The sequence below is a fragment of the Epinephelus lanceolatus genome, chromosome 8 (assembly GCF_041903045.1).
Source record: "Epinephelus lanceolatus isolate andai-2023 chromosome 8, ASM4190304v1, whole genome shotgun sequence".
Taxonomy (NCBI): domain Eukaryota; kingdom Metazoa; phylum Chordata; class Actinopteri; order Perciformes; family Serranidae; genus Epinephelus; species Epinephelus lanceolatus.
This window is the reverse complement of record NC_135741.1, coordinates 16,851,110-16,871,675: the sequence shown is the minus strand read 5'-3', so window position 1 is coordinate 16,871,675 and position 20,566 is coordinate 16,851,110. Positions and strand designations below refer to the sequence as shown.

Here is a 20,566-nt window from a genome sequence, read left to right as displayed (position 1 = left end):
CCTTAATCATAGCCTATCAAACTCATGGAGGGAGCACAGAAAATAAACCCATAGCACAACATAAATCAGCCAAACAATGAGCATCCTTCATGTGAAAATTGTTTTGGAGCATCCAGCAGACACAAGTACCAACAGTAGAGAGCCCTGAAAGCATGTCAAATGATTTACCGTTTAATTGGAAATTCTGCCATGAACAGAAGCATGAAAAAAAACGTGTTATGCTCAAACAACATCACAAACACTGACGGTGTGTACTGACACACGGCGCAGGCACAACTGTGTGTAGACAGGTGAGTCAAAACATTCACTGACAACAGAATGACGCAGGCCATTTTTCCTGCACCGACTGCACTTTTTGCTTGATAAAAAAAAAAATGTAGTCAAGTGCCATGGGGATTGAGGGGGCTATATCAGGATGAGTGTCTACTATTGATTATCCACTAATAGAATCGGACTGCCCCTAGTGGGGGAGCTGTTGGGCTAGAGAGAGTTGAGACAGGCTGCGTCTCTGGAGCATCAATCCAAAAAACATCTGACAGACTCACGAGGCACACAAACACACACACAAGTGAGTGATAAATGCTGATGGTGTTCTCAGGGAGAGAAAACTTCTTAAGCTCTAAAGCTCAGAACTCATGGGTTGTGTTTTATTAACAATAACTGCCATCTGTGAACACACACACACACACACACACACACACACACACACACACACACACACACACACAAAATAACCCACAGAACACAAACTGCTTTAGAAATGCTAAAAAGGTGAGTCATGACATTTATCCAGATGGATTCTTCGCATCTCATAACTGAAACTACATACCCCAAATTATGGGTGTGAAAAATCCTGCAAAAGTCTTTAGCTTAGAAAGATACAAAAGGTTGTGGTAGGCTTGGAGCAGGTGAATAGACAACAACCTTTTTCTATCAACAGCCAAATGACTAAAATTGAAAGAACTGCTGACTGTTATAAAACTCCAAGATGATAAATCATTCTTGATATTCTGAAATGTGGGAAAGGAAAAAACATCTTAAAAATGGCTTGATTAGTCTCTCTTTAAGGGCCTTCATGAACGTTTGTCAGATACCTACTTTTCTACATATAAAGGTTGATACTGTCACCTCTTTGTTTGTTGCTGCATTTACAGATTATTTAAAGAAAATCTGCTTTAGATGGCAAAGTTGTACAGGATTAGATCATTATTTTCAACCCCAGAAAAGTCCCCTTTATAACGAATGAACTAGGCCTGTGCCAAGCTACGTCCTCCCGGGCTGAAAAATGAAGCCAATACGGAAGTGCCAAAAACTTCAGTTCTTTGAACGGCCGCTTGAGGCTGGCTACCGAAGCTAGTCAATCCCAACAGACGTCCGTGTTAAAATGCCCAACTTTATAATACAAATAAACATGTTTACAGCCTCGTACATAAAACGATTTTGGCCTCTGTAGCTAAGTTCCTCTTTCATGACAACTGTTAGGGGGCAGATTCTTTTGTAATTCACTTGTTGATATTTCATAGGCTTAGAGTTACAGCTTTCCAGTCACATCCACCCCTTGCTCCTCCACAGTGGCAGAGTGGCTCCAAAAAAAACATAACCACGATAGCAATGGCCGTCTCTAAACTTGAGGTTTCCAAACGAGAGTCCACAAACCAATGGGTCTTGTCATGTTAGCTACATTCATTATACCAAATGACGTTTTTTTAACATTCAAAGCTTCTATTGAGGTTTTTAAATAAAGCTTTAACTGTCAGTCATCATATTTTATGACATGATCACCCTTAAAAAATATCTTTGAACAAAATCCTCAATTTGTTATCAAAAGACTCTTTTTTATCAACTTTAAAGGGGAGATTTATGACATTTCTAGAGGGGGAGAAGGCTACAGAAGTCTACTTGTCTTGTCTTAATTTCTTGAATGAAATATAATTATGTGCATTTTCTTTCCTTTTTCTTTCCTCTAGACTGTCAATACGTGTATAGGTAGCATTTCTGATTATTTAATTTGAACCTTGGAAAAGTACTCATTGTATTGCCCTGTCATAGCAGTTGATATTAAGATGATGCCTTACTGTAAATGTTCTGTTTCGTACCTTACTTGTTTTTTGTCGTCGTTTTTTAATGTAATATTTGAAGTATATTAAAAATCCAATAAACAGACTCATCAATGAATAAATGTGATTTAAGGCGCCGTTAGATGGACTGAAGCACAATATTTTTTGTTAGATAAAAACATGTAAAGAATTTTGGAAATTATTACATCCATCTTTTCTCAATAAATTCTAACTTTTTTAACTTATTGGAAATGTTTTGATTATAGGGGTCAGAAAAAATCCTCCGCAGCCACCGCTGGAATCTAATTCTACAAATAGTACAATACTAAAAATATGAGAGTATCTGCAACTGTGCAGGAATAGCAAGTTTAAACAGTGTAATTAGACATGCAAAAAAAAAGAAAGAAAAAGAAGCAGTGCAACATTTGAAAGTTGATTTATAATTAAAATGTCAATGTCATGATGATGAATAAAGCTTTGAACTATTTCAGACAGCCCCAAAATGAGCATTTTTTTATTTTGGGTTAATGCTGTGTATTAACACACGACATAAAAGCGAAAAGGCACAGAGTTACAGATTACAGGCTTTATTCTCTAGTAAGTAATCTTAGGTCGATAATGTTTTTGGACACTGGCCCAGATGGGTCTATCAAGTGACCAAGCAGCTGACCTGAGTCAGTCTAGACATGATCCAGTGTGTTCAATCCAGCGCTTCTTATTCTCACAGTGCCACTGATGAGACCAGAATAGTTCACAGGTTCTTACTTAATATTCAAATCTCCAAAATCAGTCAACCAGTGAGATCCACAACTGGATGAGTAAACTTATTAGGTAAGCAACAGGTTTCAGCATTAGTCCTAATTACAGCAGTCAAATTACACGCCCGGAAAAAAAAAAAAAAAATCAATGTCAACTTGGTCTCTCTCCCCAGCACTATGTTACTAATTACAATTTCCTCTTTCTTTCATTAAATTGGCCTCATCTTGATCCGTAGTTAACAAGAAGCAGATTAGCATCATTTGGGTTTAGCAACAATAGTGTGACAGCGATTTAAATTCAAACAACCTGTCAACAACCTCTACTATAAAACCTAGACAGCTAAACCCAGTGTGCTCGATATGTGTCACAACACTTGGCTAAGGAGATTAACAAAGAAAATATTTCACCCCAGGATGTACTTATAAAGCAAACTAAAACCGGACTTTGTTGTAATCATAAAGACATTTAAAAGGTAAGCCTGTGCAGATTTGTCACACTCACACACACACACAGACACACACACACACAACTGGCCACACACAAACCACAGAGCAACCAGGCCTCAGTATAGCTTTTTTTTAACACTGCAATGAAAAGCTTAGGTTCAGTCACAATGATAATGTGATGCTTTATTGATCCATGCCAGATGATTCTCTTTACAGGACGTCAGAATGATACAGAACACCAGCCCTAAAAGCTGTGTCTTATTCACAGCTTATTTGGACGATAAATCATGGGACATGAACCCTGGACGCCAACTGAAGGAGGTATGCTGAATTACTTGGCCACCCTGCCACCCTCTGCACCCATCTTCAATAACAAATTACTATTGCAGCGCTTCCGCTGCTGTAACAAAAGCTGGTGCAGGGTGAGCCATGAGCCAGCAGACTGCCCACAGCTGAATTGTGTCCCATCAGTCATGACTGCAGGCCGGCAGCTGTGCCAGTCACTCCAGTGCTATCTCTGTTTCACTGTTACCCCGACATACAGCCACTCTACACCCGTGCTGTGCTTCTTAGCACACAAGCACTCAGTGTGGGACAAGGTATCACATCTTAAATGAGGACAAGCCGATGAGACTGCTGTAAGGCTAAGAGGAGAGCAAAAATGTGTATATCGCCAAGCCGTGTCAAGGAGGAGACTGAAAGACTGGAACACCAACAAAGATAACAAGCCACTGAGATACTGTAATAACCTCTAATCATTTGTTAAAATCAGCCTATGGCCCAATGACCTCTCTGCTGTTTGGGTGTGAAGGAAGTGAGGTAAGAAACATTGGGGAGAGGAGATAAGGAGAGGCCATGAGGAGGTGACAAATGACAGACACCACCACACCCCAGCATCCTCAATGACAGGACAGAAACAGGAAAGCAACACAGTACTGCATCATAGCTGTGCTTATGACTAAAATTAACTCTAAGTGGACAACAGTAAATTTTGTTGCATAGGAGTTCAAGTGTAAAACTGTGTCTGGCTGACTGTGACCTCAAGTTGGCCAATATGGATTAGCCCATACAAACCTCCTGTAAACCTCTTTCCTGTCACAGACTAAATGCGTGGGCTGACAAACAAACAGTCTTTTGACACGGCGATAAAGAAATGAAAATTTCCAATTGCATACTTGCCTCCTCAAAAGACTAATGCCTCTTATGCAATGGCCATGATGACAACTGCTGACTAATCACATCTTTGTCTAGAGCCTGAATGATGCTGCATTTTTGAGCCCAAAACTGATAGCAATATGAGTTTTTAGAATCAGATAAATACCTGCAAGTATCAGGCAGTATTCTATGTTTATTTTAGATAGACACAAAATAAAAACAATATTCTTAATTAGGATCTGGGGCTGGGTGTAGGCATTCAAAAAGGTTAAGATATGGACTGAATTAGAAACTAGAATTAGTGCCTCATGCTTGTTTGCCTCCACACACTAGTCAAGTTGCACTTTAAGTTTAGATCCTTGTCAGTAAAAACATGGATGCACCACACACACATCCTTTTCCCGGCAGCACAGATGATCGATAAAATCAGCACAGGTTGAAGGTGGGCACCCAAGATTAGTGTCACCATTTCAGTATCTGATTAAATGTCTTCCCCTCTGTTCCTGAGATATGACCTGAAGTAATGGCCAGGAAAGTGTTTTTGCAGAACATTATGATGTCAGTGAAGTTGACCTTTGACCTTTTGGATATAAAATGTCATCACTTCATCATCATATCCTACTTGACTTGTTATAATTGGCGTATGAATTCTTGACTCTTGGCCAAAATCATGTTTTGTGAGGTCACTGTGACCTTTACCTTTGATCTTCAGCCACAGAATTCTAATCAGCTCATTCTTGAGTCCAAGTGGACATTTGTGCCAAGTTTAAGGAAACTCCCTCAAGGCCTTCTTCATATCTTAAGTTCACAAATGAATGACATAAAATGAAATGAATGAAGGAAACGGACACAAGGCCACAGTGACCATTGACAAGTGAATTCTAAACACTTAATTGATGAGTCCGAGTGGAAGTTTGTGCCAAATTTGAAGAAATTCCGTACGTGTTGTTGAGATATCGCATTACCTAAAATGAGACGGATGCTAGGTCACATTGACCATGATGTTTGACCACCAAAATCTAATCAGTTCATTGTTGAGTCCTGGACATTTGGGCCAAATTTGAAGAAATACTCTCAAGATGTTCTTGAGATAATGTGTTCACGAGAATGGAATGGACATGCACAGATGGATCAATAGACAGACGGACGGACAACCCGATAATATAATGCCTCCGGCCATGGCTATTACTGGATACTGATAAAAAAGGGTATCAGATGAAGTACTCTATTGGTGTCGGTGTCACTTTAAGGGGACTGATATTGGTACTGCCAACACATCTTTTTTAAATGCTGAGGCATTATGAAAAATATATGTAGAGTTAAATTTAATTATCAAAACTGACTGCAACAGAGGATATCAGCAAAGTTGTAAACTTTAGTGGCAATTAATTCTCTACTTAACAAAAACACAATAAATTTAATTATTTAATTATATCATTCATACATTATGGTAAAATATACATAAAAGTATTTGTGTAATGTCTTTTCTTTTTGCATATTTGCAAATGTACATACTGCATACATTTTTAATAAGTCAATTAGGGCTGCATGCAATGAAAATATTTAGTCTATAAAAAGTCAGAAGATGGCAAAGTGGTATAATCATTATTTCCCATAGCACCACTGTGATGTCTTCATAATGCTTGTTTTGTTTTTCCAACAATCCAAAACCCAAGCATATTCAATTTACACACAAAAACCAGAGAGAGGTAGAAAACCCTTGCATTTGAGAGGCTAGAACCACAGGATGTTTGGCATTTTTGCAATTTGATCCAAATAATTGATTAATCGACTAATCTTTTCAGCACTAAGCCAATATATGCAGATAATACGGGCCCGTCAGTGTATTGGCTGGGCTCCAATCTTACAGACACAGTCAGACTGAGGGAAGAGTCCTATAATGTCCTAAGAAAAAGAGCAAAGAAAAGCTTCCCCCATTAAAATGTGAAATAAATACACTTTTACGGAATCAAACCATAGCCTTCCAGGAAAAAGCAGTGGGATTATTTTACACAACAACTTCTACATATTCAGGAAGAGCAATTACTGTTTAGGTCATCATCTACTGATTAAACTGATTGCAAGACAAGATGCCCAAACCCTAACCCAAAGTTCAAAAGGCTCACAGTGTAGACTTAACAATACTCTTGGAGAAATCTTGGTGTTTCGATGCAATGCACACAGCAAACTGACCAATTAACCACCCTCTTCCCATTAACAGGTTAAGTTACCAAGATTAAAAGTACCCTAATTAACACTGATCTCCTTGATACACCTCTTTAGTAGTGCTTAAAAATATTATACCCCATTTCCTCCCAAATTTGTGCTTGTACGCAGGTATTATGAACACAGGAAAGCCCCTTAAAAATAGCTGATAGACTGCTTTCCTGTTGGCAGTAGACCACAGCCTTGTACATGGTTCTGCAGTAGACGAGTATGCCTTTCTGTTTTATGTTTTTTTCTAATGTGCCATGTCCAAAGACACAGGCAGGCCAGGAAACAGGTTAGTAAACAGTAGAAAGCAGCACGGAGGCTGGTAAAATGACACAATGGTTACTTCTTTTCTACATCTCTTACTTATTCAGTTTCTCTCTCACACTGGTGAAGGCTAAATTTTTAACAATGTTCGAGCACTGCTTGGATGGGGATGGGTGGTATTTTGTGGCAGCCAATCACTGCATTGCACCAAAGGGGGTAAAATTAGCCAGTCCATTCAAGTGTTCCATCACTGCCAATTGAAGCTGATCAGAGCTGGAGCCGATAAATACCTGTGACTACTGCAGAGGCAGTTGTCCCGGGGAACAAACGTCGATTGTAACCTTTCCCATTAAATACAAAAGCCAGATGTCTCTGTGTGTTAGTGGGCTTTTTTTGTCCAGTGGGAAAGCTGAACAAACCTCAATCAGCTGACAGTTAATACTGATGTATAATTACTGACATTATTTATCCTTTGTGATTCAACAGTCAAACAGCAAAAATCTAAACAGGCCATGTTTTCTTAACTTTTTTGTTTCATATCAACAAGACTTCATAGTGGACAGGAAGCAGCGTTAGCCAGTGTGTTCAGCAGAACCTGAGGCTCCACAGCTGGTGGTGACATCCTTTATACAAACCCCTGACACTGACACCAAACACCCATGCTCAATGGTAACACAGAGATACTCAGGCCCATTATGAAAACCACAGAGTAGCTGATAGAGCTAGCTATGCATAGCTGTGGTGCTATGATACCCAGGGTGGCGATTTCACCTCGCTGCTCGAGACAAATATTCACAAATGTGTTTAATGCCCATGTAAATGTCTAAAGCCTGATAAAGCCCGTGTGGACTTGTGCCAGCCAGAATCTGACAGTGCAAAGGGTGGGCAGTCTTGCACGTGTGCTCCTTTTCCCACATCACTGATGAAGAGGGTTAGAGACAAGGGAGAGCACAGTGGTGTCCTGGGAAGTAGAGATGTCCTTAGCCGAACTGTCCGGCCTGGCCAAACCCCCTCCCTCGAACATTTCATCAGTCGCTGCAGTGTGGGGGCACAGAGCCAGAGAGACAGCCTTGATTCAGCATTATACCCCGTCACAGACTAAACACCACAGGGGCAAATTAAGTAAAGGCAGCCTTCTTTCTTAATGTCCGAGGAGCCTTTTCCAAACCTCATTCTTGTCATCAATAATAAGAATGCTGTGTTAAATGCATCACTGCCAACTTCAACTGCATCACTGCCAACTTCAACTGCAACTACTACTCTGGGGTTGCTTAAGGTAAAAAGACAACATAGCAGCAGGATTATGCAAGTGTAACAGTACCACATAAAATCATAATGCCTAACTAGCAAGGTGCTGTTAAATTCGTCAGGTTTGACAGTAGAGAGAATATAGGACAACTACTGCGGGAGGAAGGAACCAATGTGTCAAAGGACTGGTGTAACAGACCAACTGGTTTTTCCTTTTAACTAGCAACATTTTTAAAAACAAAGATAACATCTACAATAGCTGCCATCATGGCGAACCAGGTGAAGTCTTTTTTTAGATTAAAAACTCAAAACACACCCATCTGATTCTTTTTTTGGAGTCCAAGAATTATTGGCTGTATACACACAGATTTTAGAGCCACTTGTTTTATATAAAAACAGCCAGATCGACATATCGTTTTGCTTCCCCCCCCCCCTTTTTTTTAATGTTTTGCCCATGGTTAACATAATATCACGAACACATTTTTAGTAAAAGTCAGGCCAGTGCAACATCAGCCTAAACTGCAGCTTCTATAAAGACCACAGGTTTGAATGATCAGCAACTCTCTGACACAGGTGAATATGATAAGCTTCATAAGTTGGGATACACTCAGTATTCTTTATTTTCACATATACTAAGTGTACATTTCATGCAACAGAGCAACAGCATTTGCCTTATTATACGCCTCTATTTTTCCCTGCAATCACGCATACAAACTGAAAACCCCTGGATGGATGCATGACATGCACAAAATGGACAGACATCCCAGCCACACACAACGCACGCTTTTAAAAGTGATTTTACTGAAGCTAAACAGAAAAAAAATCTCAGTCCTAAACTCTCTTTATCTCTCCAACAGTCCGTGAATATAAGAGGCTTTGCATATAAAATGAGCTGTCAAAATAAGTGTTAACAGTTTAGAGTTAATATGCAAGTGCTACTGTGTGGCCATTTGTTTTTCACTCTTTATTACGTAAATGGCTTAGTGATGCAGAGGTCAACCAGAGTGTGTATTAAAAGTAACCCTTGTCTTCATACCACAGAGCCTCCAGTAACTAAGCAGGAGGCCTTAACAGGACACAAAGGTGCTCCAGATTCTTTCATACAAATAACCTTCTCAAATTCCAAAAGGGATTACTAATCCTAATGAGATGTTGTGACACTTTCTATTGTTGGGGGGAGTGACAAGGGAGGTCAAAGGCCATTTAGTTAAATCTTCATCAGTTCAAGGTTAGGCTGAAGGAGTGTACGTGTGCCAAAGGTGTGCCTTTGGAGGTTGCTCACTGAATCCTGGTATGATTAATGATGATCAACAATCAGTCAGATGTGCAGGCACAGCAAGCACAGTTTCATATTTAAACCACCTGATATAACTGTATGAAGTATGTGTCAACTTTAATTAAAGTCTGTTTTTAAGTCCACACAAGGGAGCAGATAGGGATACAAGAGGTCAGATTGCTGGGGCATTAGTAGAAAAGACAGTAACGTAGCACTGAAATGATGAGTTGTTGAGCAGAAATTTAATCTGTAACCATTCTATTACCAATTAATCATTTAGGTCATTGAATATCATTGGGTTTTGGACAGGCTGGACTGTTTCAGACATCTGATAACGTCACTGGGAAAATGTGATGGCCATTTTTTACCATTTACTGGCATTTTATAGACCAATTAAAGCGACACTTAATGCTATTAATAAGCTGATGGCACACTAAAATGTAAGTGAATTCCACCAGAGATAAAAACTCATAATTGTACCATTCTCATATGGTTCTAAGAAAACTTCGACCAACTGGCCGAGCGTCCTGTCTGTCTTCCCCACATGGACGCCTCCAACTGACATAACCGCTGGCATAACAGTTTAGTTTGCCTCTAATGTAACATAGGCTATAACGTTATATATGACAACACAGCATCCAGTTGCTAACGGTTAGCCTACTGTAGCCTAACGTTGCCTGAACCTCTGTATTATCTTCCTTGTTTGTTGCCAGTCACCAGTACTATCTAACGTTAGCGTTTACGTTATATTATAAAACTCATCAGATATAACTAACCCCGGATAAGTTTCAAAACCCCGGGTTTGCGTTCTAATGTGCAGGACAGGTAACGTTATGTTTAGTTTGCTTCTAATATAACATATAACGTTATATGACAACGCAGCATCCAGTTGCTAATGGCTACCGTTAGCGTATTGTAGCGTAGCCTCTGAAACATTAATGTTATCTTCCTTGCGCGTTTCCACTTAGTAACGTTAAGGCTACTATCTAACGTTAGCACTGTAACCTTATTCTAAAACTCATCAGTCATCACTGACTTCGATTGAGTTTTAAAACAGGGTTGTGTTTACCTGTCTTCGTTGTAACGTTACACTCGCTCTTCTTTGTTACCCTGCCAACGCCTACGTCTATCATATACATAATGAGGATGTAATGGAGGAGGGGGGAGTAGGCCTTTGGAGGGAGACGGGGTGTTGTGGATGTTCAAATTTTTTCTAAGTGCTGTGTGAAAGCAGATTAATTAATCTATATAAATGTTTGCTGTAGTCCTACTGTAATGCACTGTTGAAGGAGAAACATCTCAATTAAGAAAACACATGCCAAATGCAGTCGGAAACACAGTGGCAAAGAGGAACAGTAGGCCCACATAGATTCACAACAAAACCATCTGAAATACAGAACCGGAATTATCTTAACAATAATACAAACTGTGGCCTTAAAAGTGACAAAACAACATCTGACAAGCATTATGAGCTTCAACAAATGGATACTGGGCTCCTGCAATATACTGGTGTTTCTTTAATTTTCTCTCCCTCTGTTTATTGAAGCACTTTCTGCCAAGCATATCAAACTCATAAGCGTTCTGAATTATGCAGATTTTCTTACAAAAACAACTGTCTCAATAAGCCAAACCTTGCTGGTGGGCTCTTCGACTGAAGTAAATGAGGAGGAGCGCTTCCCGTCTTTGACAACACTCGAAATCTCGAACTTCTTCAATTATAAGTAGTATGTGTACATGTGTGGGTGCCCACTGGCCTTTACTAAAAAAAACGAAAAGGGGCTGCACAAAGTGTAAATTATTTCAAGAAAAAAGTAAGAATTTATTACCTGGCATCCTTTTAGGGCTGCGCAATTAACTGAATATTAGTCTCTATCACGATTTTGGATTTTCACAATTTAGTGAAAATAATCGACCTCGATATTTACGTTTAACATGTGTGCTCCACTCATAGACTGCAATGCATATCAAATCATGCGCTTCCTTGACTAAAGGCCATGGCAGCTGTCAGTGAATCCCCATCTTTGTCCAGCGTCTACAAAGACATCAAAATAGGCCATGCGACGCTGTACGGCACATCACCATATCCCTCCATCTCACAAAGACAAACTGAAATAACTAATGCAACAACATTCCACTTGGCCAAAGATGCATGTCCAATAGAGACTTTTATTTATATTTTGCTTCTAGAGGATGCGCTGGATTAAGTCATATTTTGATTAAAAGATTTGTATTTTAGCAGGAATGTAGCGCGTGGAATCTAAAGCAATGCTTTGTTTATTTAAATGTAAAAGTGCAATAAAAATATTTTGTTCTTCAAATCAACATCCGATCGTGTGATAAATGATCGTGATCTAAAAATTGATCAAAACAATTGTGATGATCATTATCATTGTGGAGCCCTACACCCTTCTCCTTTAGACAATATGGAATGAAGGCCATGGTGTCAGACTAAGCCAACATGCCAAGATTTGACTCCAGCAATGGTCAATCTCTGCCACTGCACGGCACAACTCAGCATGTCCTAACTGATAAAGGAAGCACATGTCAACACGACATGGTTTGACCATGGCCAAAAGCGGCAATAGAAAAGCCCTACAGATCATACTTTGTGTGCTAGCCAGTGACTGTCTCCTATGTGTTATATCTAGACTCTATTAACTAGCCTCTTTCCAACAAGCCTGCCCGAGCTATACCACAGGTCACACTGCAGAGGCTCTAGCGGGCTTGTCCTCCATCCCTTTTCAGTTGGCTGGGTGACACAGGAGCTCAGGCATGCCTGAAGATGAGGCCACTGATAAGGCCCAGTTAGCTACAGCTACTGGGTCTGGCTGCCCTTAGCTTCCCTGGGCCTCTTAATGCCAAATGGTCTGCAACCAATGACCCACTTGAGCATCCCTAACTTTGTTTTCTTTTTGCCATCTGAGCAGTTGTTGATGTTGTTAGCACTATCCATGTTAATCCAAAGAGACAGCCAAAAACTTTGCGCAGTAACATTACCATCCTTATAACACAGATCAATATAATCTACCGTTGCAGCAAAAACCAGTGTTTGGAACCAAGACAGTGACCTAGTGAGTCATTGTGTCCTCTGCTGGGTTTGTTCAAGAATGCCCAAATCTCCAGTAAACATTTAGAGACGAGCAGCGTCATATCACTGCAATGGTATCATTGCCAGTTCTGCATTCACAAGCTGAGAACCAGATTTAATCTACAGAACAACAAGCTCACTGCCAACTACCACAGAGAAGTCTGCACAGACTCAGAAGTAAACTCGGTCTGTGTGTGTGTGTGCACAGCATTCAACACTGAGATAAAAATCTATACACAGAGCCACAATTGGCAGAAACAGGAACTTTCCAAAGTTTAAAAAATAAATTCCAGTGAGCAATGATAAAATGAGACAAGGCAAACAGAACACAAGAAGTGTTTCTTCCTGACAATGAAAAACTCACAACAGGCATCTTTCTCTCAGATTAACATCCTTGCCTGAGCCAGGGCCATCTGTGTTATGCCAGCAGCCTGGCACAGAAACGGAGATGTGGGGGTGACGGGGATGGGAGGAAAGGGGGCCGGGGGTTGAGGAAGAGACAGAGAGAGAGAGGAGGGAGGAAGAGAGACAGAAAGAATAAACACAAACCCAGATTAAAATTTCTCGGCAAGAAAACCATGTGACCACTGGAAGGAGGGAAAACAGTGGAAAATCACAGAGTCCTATCTCTTTTCGTCTTCCACAGAGAGCTCCTCTGTCCTCACCCTGTTTTCCACCGCAGTTCACTAAGCTAGGTAAAGCTGGACTCATCTCCACGCAACACTGAAGACTAAATATGCAAAACACAGGCGTGCAATCTTCAATGTTTTGGGTGCAATCTTAAGACTAGTTCATACCTGTGTGCTGTTGAGTGTGACTGAGATGGTCTTGCAATTTTTGGCACTGACAGTTCTTGGCTCAGATTGCATCCTTTAAAACCACTCCTTACATGACACAACAACATTAAGCATGCCGGTAAAGCTACAAACTTTTAATTTCTCTTCAAGAAAGTCAATAAAACAAATCATTCGCCGCACTAAAATGAAGAAGCCGCTGGCCGAGCTTAGTACACCTACTCAGATTAGGGATGTGTTCAGTGTAAACCATCACACAATGAAGCAACTCTAAACCTTGTCCAAAAGACTAAACATGAAATGGCAGTTTGATTGTGGCTTTGTGTACTAGAGTAGCTTAAATACATTGAATATTTGATCGAAGCTGAAACTATGAGTCAATATATCAATTGTTGGTGATAATTCTACTGTCAATCTTGGTCATTTTTTAAGCAAATACGCTCAAATTCCCTGAATCTAGTTTCTCAAATGTGAATATTTGCTGTTTTTTGGTCTTTCATAAAAGCAAACTAAATACCTTTTCAGTTTTGGATTAATGGTCAGACAAAACAAAATGTTGTGAAGCAGGGCTTTATTTTTATTATGGTTTAATTTGTCAACTAATATGACCACTAACCACCAGACATGAGTGAAAAATGCCCATTACAAACTGATATCAAAGAACTAGTGGCGATGAAGGCTGTCTGTTGCATTGCCTTATGTTACCTGTGTCTCGGTCAAAAAGTTGCACCTGAACACGTCCAAGACTACAGCCAACGGCCAACAAGCACATACATTCTGCGCCTGCGGGAGTAGATATAACTCTCCATACCAGCAGGCAGCGGTAGTCTATATTCGTCACTAAAAGAAGGAAATGAAAAGATCAACAGGACGAATTCAAGACACTAGTTTACCAGTTAGCATATTAATAACTGGACCCCATGTTAAAAGAAAAAAGGATATTTACCGTGTGCTAGCAAACAATAACACAAACACAACAGAAATGAACTATTAAGAAGTCTATGGCTAAAATATAATCTTACCTAAATTGTTTCGATCTAACGCCCCCTAGACTTTAGTTGTTAGTTTGTTTTCCTCACATGCGTTTCTCCTCTTGTGCGCTGAGCTCTACTGCAAATCAGAGTGATCTAATTTACTGATGGACTCCGCTTTCTCCGACACTGATTCAACATGCTGAATTGGCTGAAAAAAGCCAACAAGGGCCGACTAGTGCTAACAGTGTGGGACACATCGCCAAAACTGGTGCAACAGATGCTCACTGGCAGCACAAGTTTTACCAACAGGTCTCGTTTAGTCCAACCAACTGTCCAAAATTAATTGAAAATCAATTTACTATGCTGTAAAAGAAGGAAGGAAAAATAACCAATGTATTAATCATCAGATTACTTAATAAAAGTAGCTGTCAAACCCCTTAACATTGCAATTTCTTATTAAGTTTTGCATTTACAGATCTGCCACACTTTAATTGTCTGACCTTATTCAGCACCACTCTAACAGTTTAATATTGAACTGCTCGTCCTAAACCACTCAGATGATTCAGCTCACTGGACAGTCAATTTCATAAAGGCAGGGTTAATCGACATGAGATCACAGGCAGTTTTTATCAACTGAGGATGATACCACATGAGACCGTAATGACTCAGTCAGGCACAGAAAACCTCAATTAATGGCTCTGATCCACTCAGTAAGCTAATGAGCCAGAGTGTGCTCTGATGAAAAACAATGATCAGGTCAGCATAGTATTTTGTTATCGAACTGTTTATAGAAGAGTGTGAGCTCAAAGCTATATTTATGACAGAGCAACAAGATGAGGACATGATTGGGAAAAAGGACCATTTGTATTGTAATTAACATCCGTTATTGACTGTCCACTAGGGGGAGTTTTAATGTGTCACTGGGGGAGAATAAAATAAAGGAAATTGCTTCCTGTTCCACATCCTATCATCCACTGAGTACAATTTCAGCTCAGTGTTGTCAAGTTGAGGGAGATGTAAGATTGCTCCACACTACTATCAGTCTGCATGACATCATCACCCAAATGAAGTCATTATAACCGTCAGTACTATTGACTCTACTGTATCTTTGCTCATTCCTAGCCAACAGCATGTTACCTTCAAAGTCCTTCCTCGTGATAGGGTGCGTCACTGGCTTGTGATGCTCCGGTCTTTGAAAACAGGTTTAACTCTTTCAATGCACTCTTTAGTCACATAGGTTACTGACACAGCATGTTTTCAGTACCTTAGGCATTAGTATTCATTGAGGCCACAGGACCGCCACACAGCTCCCAGCATGCTACGGCGCACTTCAGCTGCTTCCTGTCTGCCTACCTCCTGTTGCACAGAGGGAGGGAGGCAGGGAGTAGCACGGCTCATAACATACAGACACACTGCTGAGACAGAGCTCATACAAGCATCTCCTGCGCTGCCCACTCCAATAATCGCGCTTAGCATCATTACATTATCAGCGGGGCAAATGACTTGAGCAAAAATGAAGGATGGTGGTACGTAAACTGTTGGAAATTAATCCCTAACTATTTTAATCTGAGTGGTGAAAGAATAACAAATCACAGTAGAGGTTCTCTGTCTTTGAGGGGGCCAGTCATGCTTACTGTAGTCCCCCTTAAGCCTCCTGGGAGAGAGAGGGAGAGAGGTAATCCTTGCTGCAGTCTCCAAAGGACGGAAATAATTAGTTAATACCTTTGCACAGTCTAAGCTGGTGATTTTCCTGTGTCTGTGTAATGCAAGACAAGACAGACGCTCCATGTGCACGGGCAAAACAGCTGATCACTCTACCTAAGTGGTAGTATGTGTCTCCACGTCAACATCTAATGCTTGTCAATCACTTTTTCCCGTGTACACCATTTAAAATTTAGTGGTAACCCATTTGCAACTTAGCAGACTCCCTTGTGAGGCTGATTGACAGCTCCCTGAAGACATCACCATTACACTATCATCATGTGCGAACCTTCACCGACAGAGAGGGGGCTTCCTGTGAGAGTCAGGCATTTCTCCAATAATATAAATCACTTGGGTACTTCTTGTAGTAAACAACAATGTGAAGACAGTTATTGCTAAATTACATGTGTTGTTTGAAAGTGTTTCCCACGCCCATCTGCAAAAATAAGCATCTAAAAAAAAAAAGGGTGGTGTGCTTTGTCTCGACACTGAGTCTCTGCTTGGGTGCCACAGAGAGACAGAATAAATCAGATGCACAGTGTCAGTACTTTACCTGCAGCTCACACCAGGCAACCTCCACCCAGGTCTCAGTATCCAGGCCCTTGTAGACCGTCTTGAAGGACCCTCTCCCCAGCTCTATGTCAAATTTGAGGAATCTTCCTCCCGGTGATGTGGAGACAGCTTTCATCTCTGCCTCCTCCTCGTTCTCCTCACTGGCTGCCTTGATAGCTGCTTTCCCACCATCACTGCACGTAAGATTTATCACATCTCCTCCTCCTTTCTCCTTCTCCTCGTCTGCACTGGCGCTCTCTGTTGCACTGTCTTTTTGTCCACCTTGACTTTCAGTGCTGGAGCCCCCCTGTATCCCACAGCTAGTCCCCCGAGTCCTGTCCACTATTGTCCGCAGGTTTATGTTCAGGATCTTATTCCGGTTATCGCACTCAGGTGCCTCAAATGCCTGCTCCTCTGCGTCCGAGAACCACAGACTTCTCCTGATGAATCTCTGGTGCACACTACTATGGTAGCTGGAGACAGGATATGCACTGGGGTCACTCCCACCTCTCACTACTGAGTCCACAAGATTGACACTCCCATCACCCATGGCCTCATATATATTCGTGGCCAGTTCACACTGAGAGTTGGGTACAGATGGGTATTTCAGTCCTTGGTGGGGATCGGAGTTTGGATTAGCCTCCGGCTCCATGGTGAATTAAAAGTTCAGTCACTTTGGTTTCCAGGTCATTCGTGCCATGGCTAGACTTCCCAACATGCAGATTCAGAGATGAGTACCTGCAGCGCCCACTCGGTGACGCAGTTTGCCAGCAGAGGCCCCTGACAACAGTGGGATGGATGACAGACGAGATTTCATCCGATATCAAGAGCTGGAAAAGAAATGTTGCCAGTTAGTGAAACAAAATTAAACAATTGCAGGTGTGACGGGCAAAGCTGGAGTCATATATAAACCGAGATACACATATCAGTCACTACGGAGTTTAAGTTTGTTGGCGTAAATGAAGGCAGGTGGATGAAACAGACAAACGTGTTAAAAGCACATTAGCAGGCAGGAGCCATTATCAGCCAGGTGAACGAAAAACTAGCAAGAAAGCCTGTGACGACACAAGTTAACGTTAAAGTTTAGCAGTTCAAAACTAACGCCTCTCGCTAATTCGCCGTCAATAATCAGACAGCAACACATTAGCTAGTCGTTAACCACCTTTATTAAACTGAACCAACATGGGACACGACTTACCTTGGCTCAAAAAGCGAACAAAACCCACGAAACAACCTCGGCTAAACTCACGCTAGCGATACACGACAGGTCCAGTGTTGGAAGAACCTCGCTAACGTTAGCCGAAGGTGGACTTTAAAACGCCCTATCTGCATAGTACCCCCATTCACACACACAAAAGCGACCAAAGCGACCGCAAACAAATTCAAATACACCTCAGCCTCTGCTAAGTGAACACATAAGTTACCTCATATTGACGTGGAAAAAACATACGTTGTATTTATCTCCTTTCAAGCGCTCGCATCCCTCTCCTCGGTTGCAGATACAGCAGCTAACGATGCCGAGAGTCTCTCTCCACGGTTGCTGCTGCTGTATGCGGAGCGTGTAGTTAAACACCAGCCGGGCCGCTTTACGACACAGGAAATTTTAGTTTCCCTGCCTCCCCACCGCCAATTAATTCACGCGGACAACTGTTTTCGCTTGTCATCGCCTCTGCCCATTAGGTTAATACAACGGCGAGGCACCCAAATGTGTTTCCCATTGAGCTCGCTTGGATCCACGCCCCTGGTAACGACTGGAGAGACCGTCCAATCACACAGCACGCTGGGACACTCACACTGCTGTGGTGTTTGAGCAAGACTGACACATATCTCAACATGAACAATCAATGCAACTGAATGACAAATTATTAGTCCTTGCAAACGCCTAATATTGTCTGCAACATTTCTTTTACACGCCCTTCATCAACTCATCCAGTCACGTGTCTCCCTGCCTCTCACTCAGAGCTGCTGCTGCTGCTGCTGCACAGCACAATTTCCTTACAATATTATAATAATACTGCTGCTGTGGCCATATAGCTGTGTGTGCATCTGCCACTCTGTTAAGTAGGCTGTATGCTTGCAGGTCCAGTCTTCTCTTACCCCCCCACAACAGGACACTTTGCAGCTCATTTTCACAGAGCTGCAGCCTGCAGATGAAGTGCAGCACTGTTACACGCATGGGAAAATGATGAGCAGCAGCAACAGGGGAAGTGGGACTGAGGTAAGACATTTGAAACCAATTTTTAAAAAGGGATAAACAGATAAATCTTATGTTATGCCATGCTACATGTGTGCATGATAAGTTGTGTGTTGCATAACTTAAAACTGCAAGGAATAAGAGAAGCCTGGGTGCAATATTTCTCTTCCCACTATGTTTTTTTTTTATTCTTGCTTCCTGGAAAACTACTGCATCCAAATCTAGCTGCAAGGAGAGCCAACAAGTGTCAAACAAGTGCTCAGAGATGGACACATTGAGTTCCTGGAAAATGTAATGGAATTCAACACCACTGTCGTGCAAGGAATGCCAAACTTGTGGAGCTTACATTGTTGGATTTTTGTTTGGACTTTGTCAAAGAGGTGGTGATTCATCTTTGTGGCCATTTCCCGAAGCCACATTTTGTGGTGGTGGTGTTGGTGGTGCACTTTCATGTAAGGTGATCATGTGTAAGAATCCACTTCCTGTGATTTCTGCATTTTAATGCCACTTTGGTGTCTTCTCATATGTCATCGCCGTCACTTTGCAGAACAGAAATGCAGCTGCATGGGATGCATTGCATGAAACAAGTCAATAAGCTGAGACAGAGATCTTCACATCTGTTTCAGGCATGCAGTGTCAGATGACAGTCTGGTTCAGTTGAGGAGTGAAGCATTGTTGGCACCTGAGTGACCTTATAAATAATGAATGCCCTTCTTTGTTTCCACTTCACCAGCCAAAATGTGCACACAAACACATGCACAGGCACAGTTTTACTTTTACATAATATCATCCTACGTCATGTCACAACAAGGGGTGTTTATTGTGGTGGTTTATGTGGCGATTGGAGTTGCCATTTGACAAGTAATTAGATATGTTGTAGTTCAGATGCAGTTTTACAGGGCATCGCTATGTCATCCCCATATTCAGTGTCTTTATAGCGCCATTTAATTTCAGATAGATGTGTAAGTGTGTGTGTTTGAGGAAGAAGGGAGGAGGAAGAGAGAGAGAGACCCTGGCAGCCAGAGATACTTCCTTCTGACTGTCAGAGCTCAGCCAACAGACACAGAACGTAATACCTTTACACTCAATAAAATGAGCAATTGGTCTCATTTACAATGTGTCTCCCACCAGTGTGAGTCAATAACAATGGAATCAATCCACGGTCGTTTTGTGGAGTGAAGCTCCTATATGCACACTTTCCACAGGCTTTTAATATCTGCGCCTGTGTTACACTGAAACCCGAGACCAATCACATTCTGCGTCAGATGTCAGTACAGTGCTGGCACATTCTCCAGCACGTCCTTTTGGCAAATCAGAAGGTTTCACACTGCAACTTTCTCCAGAACAAGAACGGTTTCTGTCCGATGGTGGGGTAGACCACGCTCTGAAACAGCCATGTTTTCTTTGCACTGTGTAAGGCTGTAAAACTAAAAGCCCTACAGAGAATCATGGAAATTAGATTTACAGTTGGGTCGATGCTCATCTGGAGGAGGGCCAGAGTTTGAGGTGAGTGGGAGAGGGAGGCTGCTGATAGGACATGATGGATGGAGAGCAAAGAAGTGCTGATGTGTGAGGAAAAAAACAAACAAAAGGAAGGGAAACACATACACACACACACACACACACACACACACACACCCAAGGCCATTGCAGTTACAGAAATGAGTTCATTTGCGTCTTCATCATGTTCCTGAACGGCAGCAAGTTCAATTAGCTAAATAATAAATGCAAGGTCTCACCATGTCCTAAGTGGTGTCTCACACTGTTGCTGCAAAGAGCTTCCTACATGTCAGATACAGAGTGGTACAAAGCCATAGTCGTGACATACACTCACAGGAAGTGAC

At 41.5% G+C, this 20,566-nt stretch overlaps 1 protein-coding gene across 13 annotated transcripts in view; it reads right to left on the bottom strand.

Annotated features, from left to right (window-relative positions):
* Positions 1 to 18,271, bottom strand: part of LOC117257988 (serine/threonine-protein kinase WNK2) — a 55,457-nt gene extending 37,186 nt beyond the window's left edge. For 10 of the 13 annotated variants that reach the window (XM_078169917.1, XM_078169921.1, XM_078169922.1 and 7 more), the window contains exons 1-2: positions 17,953 to 18,121; positions 16,530 to 17,358 (exon numbers count right to left, since the gene is read on the bottom strand). In XM_078169917.1, coding sequence (XP_078026043.1) covers positions 16,530 to 17,180 — 651 coding nt within the window. In that variant the 5' untranslated portion in view covers positions 17,181 to 17,358; positions 17,953 to 18,121. Of the gene's footprint in view, positions 1 to 16,529; positions 17,359 to 17,952 lie in introns of all 13 variants that reach the window. The other 3 variants (XM_078169918.1, XM_078169928.1, XM_078169926.1) reach the window with 2 other exon arrangements.
* Positions 18,272 to 20,566: the final 2,295 nt, after the last annotated feature.